The 15,496-nt window shown below is 37.9% G+C and overlaps 1 protein-coding gene across 6 annotated transcripts in view; it reads right to left on the bottom strand.

Annotated features, from left to right (window-relative positions):
• The window catches only part of PTPRK (protein tyrosine phosphatase receptor type K), an 865,926-nt gene that overhangs the window by 152,956 nt on the left and 697,474 nt on the right, over positions 1-15,496 (bottom strand). For all 6 annotated transcript variants that reach the window (XM_053710702.1, XM_053710703.1, XM_053710705.1 and 3 more), the window contains exon 14: positions 13,899-14,037. In XM_053710702.1, coding sequence (XP_053566677.1) covers positions 13,899-14,037 — 139 coding nt within the window. The remainder of the gene's footprint in view (positions 1-13,898; positions 14,038-15,496) is intronic.

Below are 15,496 nucleotides of genomic sequence, written 5' to 3'. Positions count from 1 at the left end.
TTGACACAGTGTAATTATGGGTATACAAGCAATATAGTTATCTAGTGGCTTCTAGGCTAAAAACTATCTTAAAAACCTATTTAGATTAAAAAAAAAGTTTAGTGAGCATAGATTAATATATCTCTTAAAGGAGGATTTAAAGATGGTTGTGTATGTAGTGTTCTGTATACTAATAATAATTTGTTTGGATTATTGACTCTTTCTTCTTACACATTTTTTAATTAAATCTTAAGAAAATATTATGGTTTATTAAAGGGATATGAAACCCAAAAAATGTATTTTGTGATTCAGAGCATACAGTTTAAAAAAGTTGCCAATTTACTTCTATTGTTCCCACGACATTCTGTGTTGAAGAGATATCCATTACTTAGGTAGCATCTGGAGCAATACATGGCAGGAAATAGTTCTGTCATCTTGCAAATGGATAACATTCTTGCAAAATTGCTGCAATATAGTGCTCCAGAAATTGGCCAACGCCTAAGCTTATGTCCCTGCTTTTTAACAAAAAGAAACTAAGGCCTAGATTTAGAGTTCGGCGGTAAAAGGGCTGTTAACGCTCCGCGGGCTTTTTTCTGGCCGCACCATAAATTTAACTCTGGTATCGAGAGTTAAAACAAATGCTGCGTTAGGCTCCAAAAAAGGAGCGTAGGGCATTTTTACCGCAAATGCAACTCTCGATACCAGAGTTGCTTACGGACGCGGCCGGCATCAAAAACGTGCTCGTGCACGATTCCCCCATAGGAAACAATGGGACTGTTTGAGCTGAAAAAAAACCTAACACCTGCAAAAAAGCAGCGTTCAGCTCCTAACGCAGCCCCATTGTTTCCTATGGGGAAACACTTCCTACGTCTGCACCTAACACTCTAACATGTACCCCGAGTCTAAGCACCCCTAACCTTACACTTATTAACCCCTAATCTGCCACTCCCGCTATCGCTGACCCCTGCATATTATTATTAACCCCTAATCTTCCGCTCCGTAAACCGCAGCAACCTACGTTATCCCTATGTACCCCTAATCTGCTGCCCTAACATCGCCGACCCCTATGTTATATTTATTAACCCCTAATCTGCCCCCCACAACGTCGCCGACACCTACCTACACTTATTAACCCCTAATCTGCCGAGCGGACCTGAGCGCTACTATAATAAAGTTATTAACCCCGAATCCGCCTCACTAACCCTATCATAAATAGTATTAACCCCTAATCTGCCCTCCCTAACATCGCCGACACCTACCTTCAATTATTAACCCCTAATCTGACGACCGGAGCTCACCGCTATTCTAATAAATGTATTAACCCCTAAAGCTAAGTCTAACCCTAACACTAACACCCCCCTAACTTAAATATAATTTTAATCTAACGAAATTAATTAACTCTTATTAAATAAATTAATCCTATTTAAAGCTAAATACTTACCTGTAAAATAAACCCTAATATAGCTACAATATAAATTATAATTATATTATAGCTATTTTAGGATTAATATTTATTTTACAGGCAACTTGGTATTTATTTTAACTAGGTACAATAGCTATTAAATAGTTAAGAACTATTTAATAGTTACCTAGTTAAAATAATAACAAATTTACCTGTAAAATAAATCCTAACCTAAGATATAATTAAACCTAACACTACCCTATCAATAAAATAATTAAATAAACTACCTACAATTACCTACAATTAACCTAACACTACACTATCAATAAATTAAATAAACACAATTGCTACAAATAAATACAATTAAATAAACTAGCTAAAGTACAAAAAATAAAAAAGAACTAAGTTACAGAAAATAATAAAATATTTACAAACATAAGAATAATATTACAACAATTTTAAACTAATTACACCTACTCTAAGCCCCCTAATAAAATAACAAAGCCCCCCAAAATAATAAATTCCCTACCCTATTCTAAATTAAAAAAGTTACAAGCTCTTTTACCTTACCAGCCCTGAACAGGGCCCTTTGCGGGGCATGCCCCAAGAAGTTCAGCTCTTTTGCCTGTAAAAAAAAACATACAATACCCCCCCCCCAACATTACAACCCACCACCCACATACCCCTAATCTAACCCAAACCCCCCTTAAATAAACCTAACACTAATCCCCTGAAGATCTTCCTACCTTGTCTTCACCATCCAGGTATCACCGATCCGTCCTGGCTCCAAGATCTTCATCCAACCCAAGCGGGGGTTGGCGATCCATAATCCGGTGCTGAAGAGGTCCAGAAGAGGCTCCAAAGTCTTCATCCTATCCGGCAAGAAGAGGACATCCGGACCGGCAACCATCTTGATCCAAGCGGCATCTTCTATCTTCATCCGATGACGACCGGCTCCATCCTGAAGACCTCCACCGCGGACCCATCTTCTTCTGGCGACGTCCAACTGCAGAATGACGGTTCCTTTAAGGGACGTCATCCAAGATGGCGTCCCTCGAATTCCGATTGGCTGATAGGATTCTATCAGCCAATCGGAATTAAGGTAGGAATATTCTGATTGGCTGATGGAATCAGCCAATCAGAATCAAGTTCAATCCGATTGGCTGATCCAATCAGCCAATCAGATTGAGCTCGCATTCTATTGGCTGTTCCGATCAGCCAATAGAATGCGAGCTCAATCTGATTGGCTGATTGGATCAGCCAATCGGATTGAACTTGATTCTGATTGGCTGATTCCATCAGCCAATCAGAATATTCCTACCTTAATTCCGATTGGCTGATAGAATCCTATCAGCCAATCGGAATTCGAGGGACGCCATCTTGGATGACGTCCCTTAAAGGAACCGTCATTCTGCAGTTGGACGTCGCCGGAAGAAGATGGGTCCGCGGTGGAGGTCTTCAGGATGGAGCCGGTCGTCATCGGATGAAGATAGAAGATGCCGCTTGGATCAAGATGGTTGCCGGTCCGGATGTCCTCTTCTTGCCGGATAGGATGAAGACTTTGGAGCCTCTTCTGGACCTCTTCAGCACCGGATTATGGATCGCCAACCCCCGCTTGGGTTGGATGAAGATCTTGGAGCCAGGACGGATCGGTGATACCTGGATGGTGAAGACAAGGTAGGAAGATCTTCAGGGGATTAGTGTTAGGTTTATTTAAGGGGGGTTTGGGTTAGATTAGGGGTATGTGGGTGGTGGGTTGTAATGTTGGGGGGGGTATTGTATGTTTTTTTTTACAGGCAAAAGAGCTGAACTTCTTGGGGCATGCCCCGCAAAGGGCCCTGTTCAGGGCTGGTAAGGTAAAAGAGCTTGTAACTTTTTTAATTTAGAATAGGGTAGGGAATTTATTATTTTGGGGGGCTTTGTTATTTTATTAGGGGGCTTAGAGTAGGTGTAATTAGTTTAAAATTGTTGTAATATTATTCTTATGTTTGTAAATATTTTATTATTTTCTGTAACTTAGTTCTTTTTTATTTTTTGTACTTTAGCTAGTTTATTTAATTGTATTTATTTGTAGCAATTGTGTTTATTTAATTTATTGATAGTGTAGTGTTAGGTTAATTGTAGGTAATTGTAGGTAGTTTATTTAATTATTTTATTGATAGGGTAGTGTTAGGTTTAATTATATCTTAGGTTAGGATTTATTTTACAGGTAAATTTGTTATTATTTTAACTAGGTAACTATTAAATAGTTCTTAACTATTTAATAGCTATTGTACCTAGTTAAAATAATTACAAAGTTGCCTGTAAAATAAATATTAATCCTAAAATAGCTATAATATAATTATAATTTATATTGTAGCTATATTAGGGTTTATTTTACAGGTAAGTATTTAGCTTTAAATAGGATTAATTTATTTAATAAGAGTTAATTTATTTCGTTAGATTAAAATTATATTTAAGTTAGGGGGGTGTTAGTGTTAGGGTTAGACTTAGCTTTAGGGGTTAATACATTTATTAGAATAGCGGTGAGCTCCGGTCGTCAGATTAGGGGTTAATAATTGAAGGTAGGTGTCGGCGATGTTAGGGAGGGCAGATTAGGGGTTAATACTATTTATGATAGGGTTAGTGAGGCGGATTCGGGGTTAATAACTTTATTATAGTAGCGCTCAGGTCCGCTCGGCAGATTAGGGGTTAATAAGTGTAGGTAGGTGTCGGCGACGTTGAGGGGGGCAGATTAGGGGTTAATAAATATAATATAGGGGTCGGCGGTGTTAGGGGCAGCAGATTAGGGGTACATAGGGATAACGTAGGTGGCGGCGCTTTGCGGTCGGAAGATTAGGGGTTAATTATTGTAAGTAGCTGGCGGCGATGTTGTGGGGGGCAGATTAGGGGTTAATAAATGTAATATAGGGGTCGGCGGGGTTAGGGGCAGCAGATTAGGGGTACATAAGTATAACGTAGGTGGCGGTCGGAAGATTAGGGGTTAAAATTTTTAATCGAGTGGCGGCGATGTGGGGGGAGCTCGGTTTAGGGGTACATAGGTAGTTTATGGGTGTTAGTGTACTTTAGGGTACAGTAGTTAAGAGCTTTATAAACCGGCGTTAGCCAGAAAGCTCTTAACTCCTGCTTTTTTCAGGCGGCTGGAATCTTGTCGTTAGAGCTCTAACGCTCACTGCAGAAACGACTCTAAATACCAGCGTTAGAAAGATCCCATTGAAAAGATAGGCTACGCAAATGGCGTAGGGGGATCTGCGGTATGGAAAAGTCGCGGCTGCAAAGTGAGCGTTAGACCCTTTAATCACTGACTCCAAATACCAGCGGGCGGCCAAAACCAGCGTTAGGAGCCTCTAACGCTGGTTTTGACGGCTACCGCCAAACTCTAAATCTAGGCCTAAGTTGTTTAAAATTGCATGCTCCATCTGAATCGTGAAAGAATAAAACTTGGGTTTTCTACCCCTTTAATTCTATTCAAATAACCATTTTAAATGGAATCTACCCACTATTTACTTGCACTATCCTCAAATTATTTTGTGAAGAAAACTAAATGCCTCAAATACTAAAAGGTTTGGTCAACTGAATTTTTTTATTCAACTTTCACCCTTTGGCTTCAAGAGAGATTTTATTTTAATTTAGTTCATAAGTATTATTTTACCCGGGGTGATATGATGGTTTTCTTTATAAGGGGGCACATATAGGCACAGTATGTAGAAAATACAAAGGTTTAGAAATGTGACTTTTTATTTTGGCCAAGAAGAGAAACAATTTTGTACTTATACTATATAAAAGAAAGCTTTAAAAAAAAAAACTCACTCTGGATAAACCTACTTTTTCTGCTTAAATGGATATTAAAGTAAATATGTTGTATATAAAAAGATCACTTTATTATGTAATATAGATTATTAGTTTTTTCTTCTTATGTTTTATAGTCAATGTCCCCAGTAGTACCATGAGAGGGTTATTTTGAGCTATTGATCTCCTGTTTGTTTCATAATAAAAATTAACAACTTTTAGGTAACCCTTTTCATGCTGAAGAATATTATTTTAACATGTGTAAGCAGTGATCTCTTATTGCAGGATAGAAATTGCCCGTGCCAGCTACTACAACCAAGGGTAGGGGTAAATTCTCAAAAGCTTGCTACTAAAAATAGTATACAACATACAACAGTGTTAGAAATTTTCTTAAAGGATTATGGGAATGGACATTTGAGGTTGTTTCAGCATTCATTTAGTTCTGACATTGGTTATATTAGATCACAAGGGAATCTCAAGATATCTGTGAAAATTGCTATTTTGAGTTGTACTAAACAAATCATTGCTTAAATGGTGTAGTTAGAGCAAAGATTAGCTTGAGAATAATGTACACATGTATTTTTTTTAAATTATATTAGTTTATATATTGAAAAAAATAAGGGTACAGTTAATGTCCATAAAGCAGTGGGCAAAGCCACTTAGGTTACATTTTCTGCTGAGGCCAATTAGGAATGGTTATAAATGGCTTACTAGAGTGTTCAACCACAGAATACAGCTGTGTCTGCACTGCCATGTTTAACATGAATTAGAAAGCTCACAATATTCAGAATTAAATTACAGGAAAGGAGAATAAAATAAATAATGAAAGTTGCAAAGTTGTTATACTACATGCAATTAAACTATTTATATTAGCATCTTAAGGTGTTTAATGTCCCTTTAAATGAATGCTGAAAATGAAGTGCATTTATTAATCTGAGCAACTAATTCCAAATTTATGCATCTGTGTACTGAGAGGCATTCCCCTTGTTTTCCACCATAAAAAAAAGAAATTAACAAAGTACACTACGGGACTGATGTTAAATTTTGTTTAAACATAATGGGAGAGTAAAATAAAAAATAAACATTCATGACTTAGAGCATGCAATTTTAAACAACTTAATTTATGTCTATCATCAAATTGGCTTTGTTGTCTTGGTATCCTTTGTTGAAGAGTAAACCAATGTAGGCTGATGGTAGTTTAGGAGCTGCATACGTCTTTAGCAGTCTATAGCAGGAATGTTTGCAACTATGTATAGCTTTACTATAAAACGTCATTGCAAACGCTGCTGCCAGAAAAGCATTTAAATTTTACACACTCCTGAGCTCTTTAATTTTTAAAAAAGGATACAAAGTGAACTAAGCTTATTTGATAATAGATGTAAATTGGAAAACTGGTTAAAATGTAATATTTAAGTTTATTTTTTACATTTACATGTTTTGTACCATTATATATTCTCTGAACATGTTATCTTGGAGGTTTCACTAATCTTGCCTATTGTATGCAGGCAAGGTGATCTCAAAACAAAAACCATACTCACTAATGTGTATATGAAACTGACACTTACTACACTGCAATTTGATCTGTATGTACTACGTGATTGTCTGCAAGTTTAGATCTCTCAAACTCTGCAAAAATTTTGAGAATCTACCCGTTACCAATGGATAGGTAGGTATTATTTGTGCACAAAAATACATTCCCTGTAAATTCCGATTTACACAGCATTCACTTTTTCAAATAAAAAAAAATATTTAAACATTTAAATTGTCACTCTTTTCATTTGTTCAATTGATTTTTTTTGTTTTGTTTTTTACCTACAATGTCTATTTAATCTTGACAGAAAAGAGGAGACACAAATCCCCTATTAATATATACACACCAACAGGCAAAGACTTGCAGAAACCATAAAAAACAAAATGTATGCTTACCTGATAAATTTATTTATTTCCGGACATAGAGAGTACACGATTCATTCCAATTACTAGTGGGATATTCACTCTTGGCCAGCAGGAGGCGGCAAAGAGCACCCCAGCAAAGATGTTAAGTATAACTTCCCTTACTCATAACCCCCAGTCATTTGGCTGAAGGGAACGGAAAAATAAGTAACACAAGGATATAGAGGTGCCTGAGTATTGTACAGAAAAAACTGTCGTTTAAATTATAAGCAAAGGTGGGCCATGGAGACTCTATGCGCGGAAATAAATAAATTTATCAGGTAAGCATACATTTTGTTTTCTTTCCTATGGCAAAGAGTTCACGATTCATTCCAATTACTAGTGAGAACCAATACTCAAGCCAGAGGACACAGAAAGAAAGGGAGGGAGAAACAAGACAGTTAGACCTATACCGAAGGCACCACCGCTTGAAGAACCTTTCTCCCATAAGAAGCCTCATCCGAGGCAAAAGCATCAAAGTTGTAAAATTTGGAAAAAGTATGAATAGAGGACCAAGTGGCCACCTTGCAAATCTGTTCCACAGAGGCTTCATTCTTGAAAGCCCATGAAGATGAGACTGCTCTAGTTGAATGAGCCATAAGCTAAACGAATAACACTTCTCAACCAAAGAGAAAGAATAGTAGAAGTGGCCTTTTGACCCTTATGTTTACCAGAAAAAACAATAAACAAAGCAAAAGATATCTGAAAATCTTTAGTTGCTTGAAGGTAAAATTTAAGAGCATGCACAACATCGACATTATGCAAAAGACGTTCCTTCTAGGAAGGAGGATTAGGACAAAAAGAGGGAACAACAATTTCATGATTAATATTGCAATCTGATACTACCTTAGGGAGATACCCTAGCTTAGTACGAAGGCCTGCCTTATCAGCATGAAAAATTAGGTAAGGGGAATCAAATAGCATAGCCGAAAGCTCAGAAACTCTGTGAGCAGAAGCAATAGCAATAAGAAACAAAACCTTCCAAGATAACAACTTAATCCCAATAGAATGCATCGGCTCCAACGGAGCCTGCTGCAAAACCTTAAGAACAAGATAAAGGCTCCAAGGGGGAGCAATCGACAAACACAGATTTAATTCTGACCAAAGCCTGAAAAAAAGACTGAACATCTGGCAGAACTGCCAAACGTTTGTGCAGAAGAATTGACAATGCCGAAATCTGACCCTTTAGAGTACTGACGGACAAACCTTTCTCCAGACCTTCCTGAAGAAAAGCCAAAATTTGAGGAACTTTAACTTTGTTCCAAGAAAACCCCTTTGAATCACACCAATAAAGGTATTTACACCATACCATGGTAAATCTTACGAGTAACAGGCTTACGAGCCTGAAGCATAGTATCTATGACTTTCTAAGAAAAACCACGTCTATCCAAAACTAGGCATTCAATCTCCAAGCAGTCAGCTTCAGAGAATCTAGATTTGGATGAAGGAAAAGACCCTGAATTAGAAGGTTCTTCCTGAGAGGCAAGTTCCACGGTGGAAGAGATGACATCCTTATCAGATCCACGAACCAGATCCTGCGAGGCCATGCAGGAGCTATTAAGATCACAGACACTCTCTCCTGTTTGACACAAGCAATGACTCGTGGAAGAAGAGCAAATGGAGGAAATAGGTATGATAGATTGATATCCAAGGAACCGCCAGAGCATCTATCAAAACAACTTGAGGATCCCTTGACCTTGAAAGTTTGAAATTTTGATGAGACGCCATCAGATCCAACTCCAGATCCCCTCACCTGAGGGTTATCATTGTGAAAACCTCTGGATGGAGAGCCTTCTCTCCTGGATGCAAAGACTGCCTGCTCAGAAAATCCTCTTCCCAGTTGTCCACCCCTGAGACGTGGATGGCAGAGAGATGACAATCTAGAGATTCCGCCCACTCAAGAATGCGAGTCAACTCCTTCATTGGTTAGGAACTCCGTGTTTCTCTCTGGTGATTGATTTAAGGCTGTGACACACTGCAAGCGGAGCACTCTGCTTTTTTATCTCTGAGCACTCTGCGGCGTCAGGTCGCGTAGCTAAGCGCTCAGAGATGAAATATTTCAACTTCAGAAGCAATGCGACGCGGAGCGAAGCAGCTGCTTTGCCTCGCGCCGCATCTCTTGCAGTGTGTCACAGCCTTTAGGCCACTGAGGTGATATTGTCCGGTTGAAATCTGATAAACCGGAGCAAAACTAGTTGAGGCCAAAATGTCAAAGCATTGAACCAAGATGTCGTCCAAATAAGGCACCACAGCAATACCCTGAGACCTGACCACTGCCAAAAGTGCCCCCAGAACCTTTGTGAAAATTCTGGGAGCTGTAGCAAGGCCAAAATAGAAGGGCAACAAACTGGAAATGTTTGGTTAGGAAAGCAAATCTCAGATACTGGTAATGATGCCTGTGAATGGGAACATGAAGATACACATCCTCCAGATCTATAGTCATAAATTGACCCTCTTGAACCAAAAGAAGAATGGACCAGATGGTTTCCATTTTGAAGGACGGAACCTTGAGAAATTAGTTTAGACACTTTAGATCCAAAATGGGACGAAAAGTGCCCTTCTTTTTGGGAACAACAAAAAGATTTGAATAGAATCCCAGACCCTGTTCCTCTAAGGGAACTGGAACAATCACTCCCAGGGATGATAGGTCCTTTATGCAATTTAAGAAATCTTTTTTTTTTATCTGATTTGCAGATAACCTTGACAGATGGAATCTGCCCCTGGGAGGACATGATTTGAATCCTATTCTGTAACCATAGGATACTATGTTTATGGCCCAAGGATCCAGGACATATCGTATCCAAGCCTGCTGAAAAAAAGAAAGTCTGCCCCCTACTAGATCCATTACAGGATCGGGGGCAGCAGCTTCATGTTGATTTGGAATCAGTGGAAGGCTTCTTGGTGTGCTTCCCCCTATTCCAGGGCTGACCGAACCTCCAAGAGGACTTTGATCCGATTTGGAAGAGGAAGACTTTTGCCCCTTAAAGTTACGAAAGGAATGAAAATTAGAACTCTGACTACCCTTAGGTCTATTCTTCTTATCCTGAGGTAAGAAAGAACCCTTCCCATCTGTAATGTCAGAAATAATCTCAGCCAGACCTGGACCAAACACAGTTTTTCCCTTGTAAGGCAAAGATAACAACTTAGACTCGGATGTAAGATCTGCAGGCCAAGATTTTAACCACAGAGCTCTGCGAGCTAGAACAGTAAAACCAGAAATCTTAGCACCCACTCTAAGAACTTGCATATTGGCATCACAAATAAAGATATTAGCTAACTTGAGAGCTTTGATCCTATCTTGCACCTCCTCTATAGTAGTCTCCTCTAGGATAAGATTAGATAAATCATCACATCAATAAGATGCAGCCCCTGCAACTGTAGCAATACTAGCAACAGGTTGCCACTGCAAACCCTGATGAATATACATTTTCTTTAAAAAGTCTCAAGCTTCTTATCCATAAGATCTTTAAAAGAACAACGATCCTCAATAGGAATAGTAGTTCTCTTAGCCAAAGTAGAGATAGCCTCCTCTACCTTGAGTCCCTAACAGCATCAGGAAACATTTTCTTAAAAGGAGGAGAAAAAGGAATCCCTGGCTTGTCCCATTCCTAAGTAATAATATCTGCCATACTATCTGGAACTGGAAATACTTCCACAGAAGCAGGGACATCATATACCCTATTAAGTTTACTAGACCTCTTTGAATTCTCTGCAACAGATAAATCAACTTCATCCAAAGTAGCAAGAACCTGCTTCAAAAGCACTCAGATGTTCTAAATCTGAAATTAATCTCCTCTGAATCTGTAGCATTGGTCATGGCAGTATCAGAATCTGATAACTCACCCTCAGAAGCCTCTGAGGACTTATCAGATAAATGTGACAGATTAACGCAGCCTTAGCGGAGTCAAAACTATTACCAACATTAATTTACTTGAACTTCCTCTTACGTTTACCAGAAACCAGAAAAGCTGATAAAGCTGCAGACACAGTAGTTGATATTTATGCAGCGAAATCCGTAGGTAAATAAACACCTCCAGAAGGAGGTTGAGAGGAACCGCAGGGCACTTCATGTAACATAGAATGAGGCATCTGAGGTGGTAACTGAGGCACGGCTTGGACAGCATTATCCTGAGAGACAAGCTCATGAAACATTTTATCTTTAAAGTCTTATCTAAACATGTGGAACACAATTGCAAGGGAGGCATAACCTGAGCCTCTAAACAAAGTAAACATTTAACTAAAGAAGCTGCAACATCTAGTTCAGTGTCCATAAAAGCAAAAGTATTTGAAAATTCTCACAAAATAAACAAACTAAATAGAAGTAAAATACCCCACTGCATAAAGAGATCAGAAGTAAAACGCTACCTCTATATCCTCACCAGAACCAGGAGCTCCCACTAGCAACCTGAGCAAAATAATAAATACCCCCAGCAGCTCGCCACTCCGCAGCTCAAGACGCTATGAGAAAAAAAGCGGAAGAACAGAGAAACACGTGACCACGTCGTCACCGGCCCTTAAGTGTGTGGAAAAAAGCACCAAATTTAGAAACAAAAAAACTGCCAAAACAGGGAAAACAAAATAACCCTGAAACCTCCAGCCATCTCAGCCTCAAAATCTAGGGCTGAAAATTAACCCATAAAGAAATTAACCCATAAATATTCTCCTCCTAACTCTTCCTCATTTATATTTATGTTTTTTGTTTTTGTTTTTTTTAAGTAAAATATAGTTAGATGCTCCTTTTTAGGAAATACAGTCCAACTCAAATTTTCATACCCTGGAAAATAAATAAGTCCCATACAAAAGATCCACAGAGGTTTAGCCTCTAAAGTGCTGCCCCCAATACCTAGAAGGCAAAATCACATACCTGTGAATCCAGCTGCAGGGCAGGAACAGCTTCTAAGGTGTGACTGATACATCAACATCTGTCAGGGACCCGGAGAAAAAGAACAGAAAAACAACTCTGATTTTCTATCAAAGGGGTAGCATAAGTGCTAGAAATAAAGCAAGGACCACCTCGCACCTTTCCAACTGCTAAAAGCCACCATTACTCCTACCAAGGAGATTGACATGGACACAGCATAGCCCCAAATTCTTGCAGGGAAAAGTACCCATAAAAGGATTAATATCTTCAAACACCTTCACCATCCTCCCGAGATCAAGGCAAAGAGAATGACTGGGGGTTATGGGTAAGGGAAGTGATACTTAACAGCTTTGCTGGGGTGCTCTTTGCCGCCCCCTGCTGGTCAGGAGTGAATATCCCACTAGTAATTGGAATGAATCGTGGGCTCTCTATGCCATAGGAAAGCAAATGCTGTATTTCAGCCCACAGCTACATATTGGGTCTTTATGACTAGTACTGAGTCATTGCAAAAGGTCAACATACCCTACGAGAACCAGCGCAGAGAGCCAGGGAAAGCACAAAGACTGAGGGGCAATCGCTTATTATAATTTTCTGTGAAGCTTGTGTTAAAGCTACTTTTTTACAACATACACCCAAAGAGAATATTGTCGCAAAGTGTACAGAATACAAGCTAGTGTATTTTTTTTATATTAAGGACACAAATTAAAAGGTAAAACTCTCCTTTAGCCGTTTTGAGACATATAAAGGACATTCCTTTTATGTTTCCCATGGTTCCATGAACAGCTGCCAATCATTTTAGCAAGATGGTGTAACCTCCGTGCATGATATTTTGACCACCATGAATGGCACCAAGTGCTAGTGAAGTTATATGCTGTTATTGCCCCTTATTACACTTGTGGAAAAGGCAAAATGACTGACAAGCTAGCCCAGGAATGAAGAAAGCATGAAAGGTGAGACCTTCTACAAACATCGAAATGGCTAAATATTTTTTTTATATTAGTGTCAGAAATCCAACCATTTGGTCTACATTTAGAGGATAAGTATTCTTAACAGCTAAACAAAAAGGAAAGCAAAAAACTTGGTTTTCTTCAGCATATTTAGGATATCATTTAAGTACCATAAACATGTAGTAGAGAAGTCAAAAGCTGCACTTTTTAACTTTATTAAACCATTTTGAACATTTTAAAAGAACATTCGCATGCTAATTATATATACTAATTAGTAATAGCATACAATTTTGGCATTATTGACCTTTAATTATTAGGTGTTTAGCCCAGTCAAAAGGGTTTAAACTTATAGCTAAAGTGCAACACACTGCAGCTCATGAGCAGGAAAAAGCCAATAAGCCATTTAGGACCAGTCTCCATAAGTAGTTGCCAATCACTTGTTTCCTGATCAGGAGTTGCAATGTGTTGTGGGACTTTATATTTGTTGGGGAGGGAAACAAATACCATTAGATGAAAGAACAAATTAAAGCATTTTTATTTGTGCATTAGAATCTCCCTTTTAAGTTAGTAAAAATATGAACAGGAGCATAGTCTTTTAAATTCAAAAGTGAACATTGTTGAATCAAAAATACTAATTAAGAAAACTAGCATGTTCTATACCCTTGTCTTTGCATTGCACAGAATATTAGTTTAGAAAGGGACACCTTGTATAATGAACAACTTTTTGGCTAGCATTAGAACTAATTAACACATGCTGTCATTAAATTATTTATACCAGATGCCTTATTACGACTTGTTAATGCAGAGACAAGTATTTAACAGGTTGATTTGTGGCAACAGGTCGACTATAAAACAGGTCGTGCTAATTATATCACTAATGTAAAGTTCACAAGCCATTGTTTTATTGCAAAATTCTCACATTTCCACCTGGACACGGACATAAAACAAATCATCAATAACATGGCAACAGAACACTTAGAATTCTTACCTTTTTTTGACAATTAAAACGACAACAAGTAGCAGTAGGATGAATACCAGTATTCCTGCACTTATGCCAGCTATTTTCACCACGCGGTCTGTCTGCTTGGCTGGATCTGGGATCACCTCCGGTTCTTCTGTTGCAGCCGCTTAATGGAGAGAAAGGAAAGAAATTACATCTTGGAGCATACAATTATCAGTGGAAAACGAATTCATCTTAGTAATAAAGTATATTGATTTTTTTATATATACATAATAAAAAAAGAATTTAAAAGACATTTCAATTGTATTCATTTTCCCCTCAATTCGTGTACAACAGGGCATTTTAAAACATATTCAATTTTTTTTAAAGAGGGCCACTAAATACAGTAGAATTGCATAATTGACAAGTACATAATAAAAAGACAATGCAATAACACGTACTCTGAACTTCACCAAAGCAGTAGATTTTTTTTCGGACAAATTTATTTATACTTCCATTTGCCAGCCGACTGTATCATGTGACAGACATCAGCCAATCACAGACTAGTATACGTATACCCTGCGAGTTTGTGCACATGCTCAGAGCTGGCGCCTCAAAAAGTGTGAATATAAAGAGACTGCAAAATTTGATAATAGGAGTAAATTGGAAAAAAAATCTTAAAATTGTGTGCCCTTTCTGAATCATAAAAGTTTAATTAGGACTTGAGTGTTGCTTTAACAAATCAAAGTTTTCTTGGAACGTCTGCAGAAGTGTAGGTGCTATGAAGAAAACTCTCACAGGACATAGCTGTGTTTATTGTGCTCCTTTGGACATATACAGAGTGAGGGGGTATTCATATACTTCAGCTGATGATAATTACACAGGTAAATTTATAATAATAATACAAATGTGCGATTATTTTTACTATTAGTAGTATTATTACTATCATTATTACTATTATTATTTACAATAATGATAACAATTTTTACTATTATTCTTAGCTTGCCAATAATTCAGAGTAATCAGCCAAACCTAATTAGTCAGCTCCACATTTGGACGTAACATAATTTCACTTTATGTCTGGGAAACAAACCTGCTGAATACCTATGATGATAATGCTTTGTGCCTTTCAGATGACTCAGAACCGAGCACACGGAACCATATAAGAGTCTGCTTTAAGGAGCCAAGAATCTATCATCTCTGCTGTTACAGTACGTGGTACACAGTAGTACAAACTGCTAGGGCTCAGTCTCAGACATTTTTATATGAACAAGTAAACATAGGATTTCTTTTTATGACAATGTTTCAGGCAGTATCAAATGTTAATACCTTTATACATCTTCCAAAAACTATAAAGACTATAAAAACAGTACACATAATGCTAAAGTTCCAACCCCATAAACAGACAGTAAATCAGGCTTGTCATGATAAAGGGAAGAGTATAAATGAAGACAATATTAAGTAAAAGTCACTTTATGTAATACAGGTACAAATCCCCAAATCTGGAATTGCAAAATCCAATCTTATTCTGAAATCCAAACTTTTTAATTAATATTTTTTTTTATATAAAATTATCAAAAATGTATTTTTCCCTATTCATAAGTCACAATCTTTTCTGCCAGAGTATTTTTTTTTTGTGTTCTAAA

This window comes from Bombina bombina, chromosome 4, assembly GCF_027579735.1.
Source record: "Bombina bombina isolate aBomBom1 chromosome 4, aBomBom1.pri, whole genome shotgun sequence".
Lineage (NCBI taxonomy): Eukaryota > Metazoa > Chordata > Amphibia > Anura > Bombinatoridae > Bombina > Bombina bombina.
The sequence above is the reverse complement of the archived record's forward strand: the minus strand, read 5'-3'. Positions and strand labels throughout refer to the sequence as shown.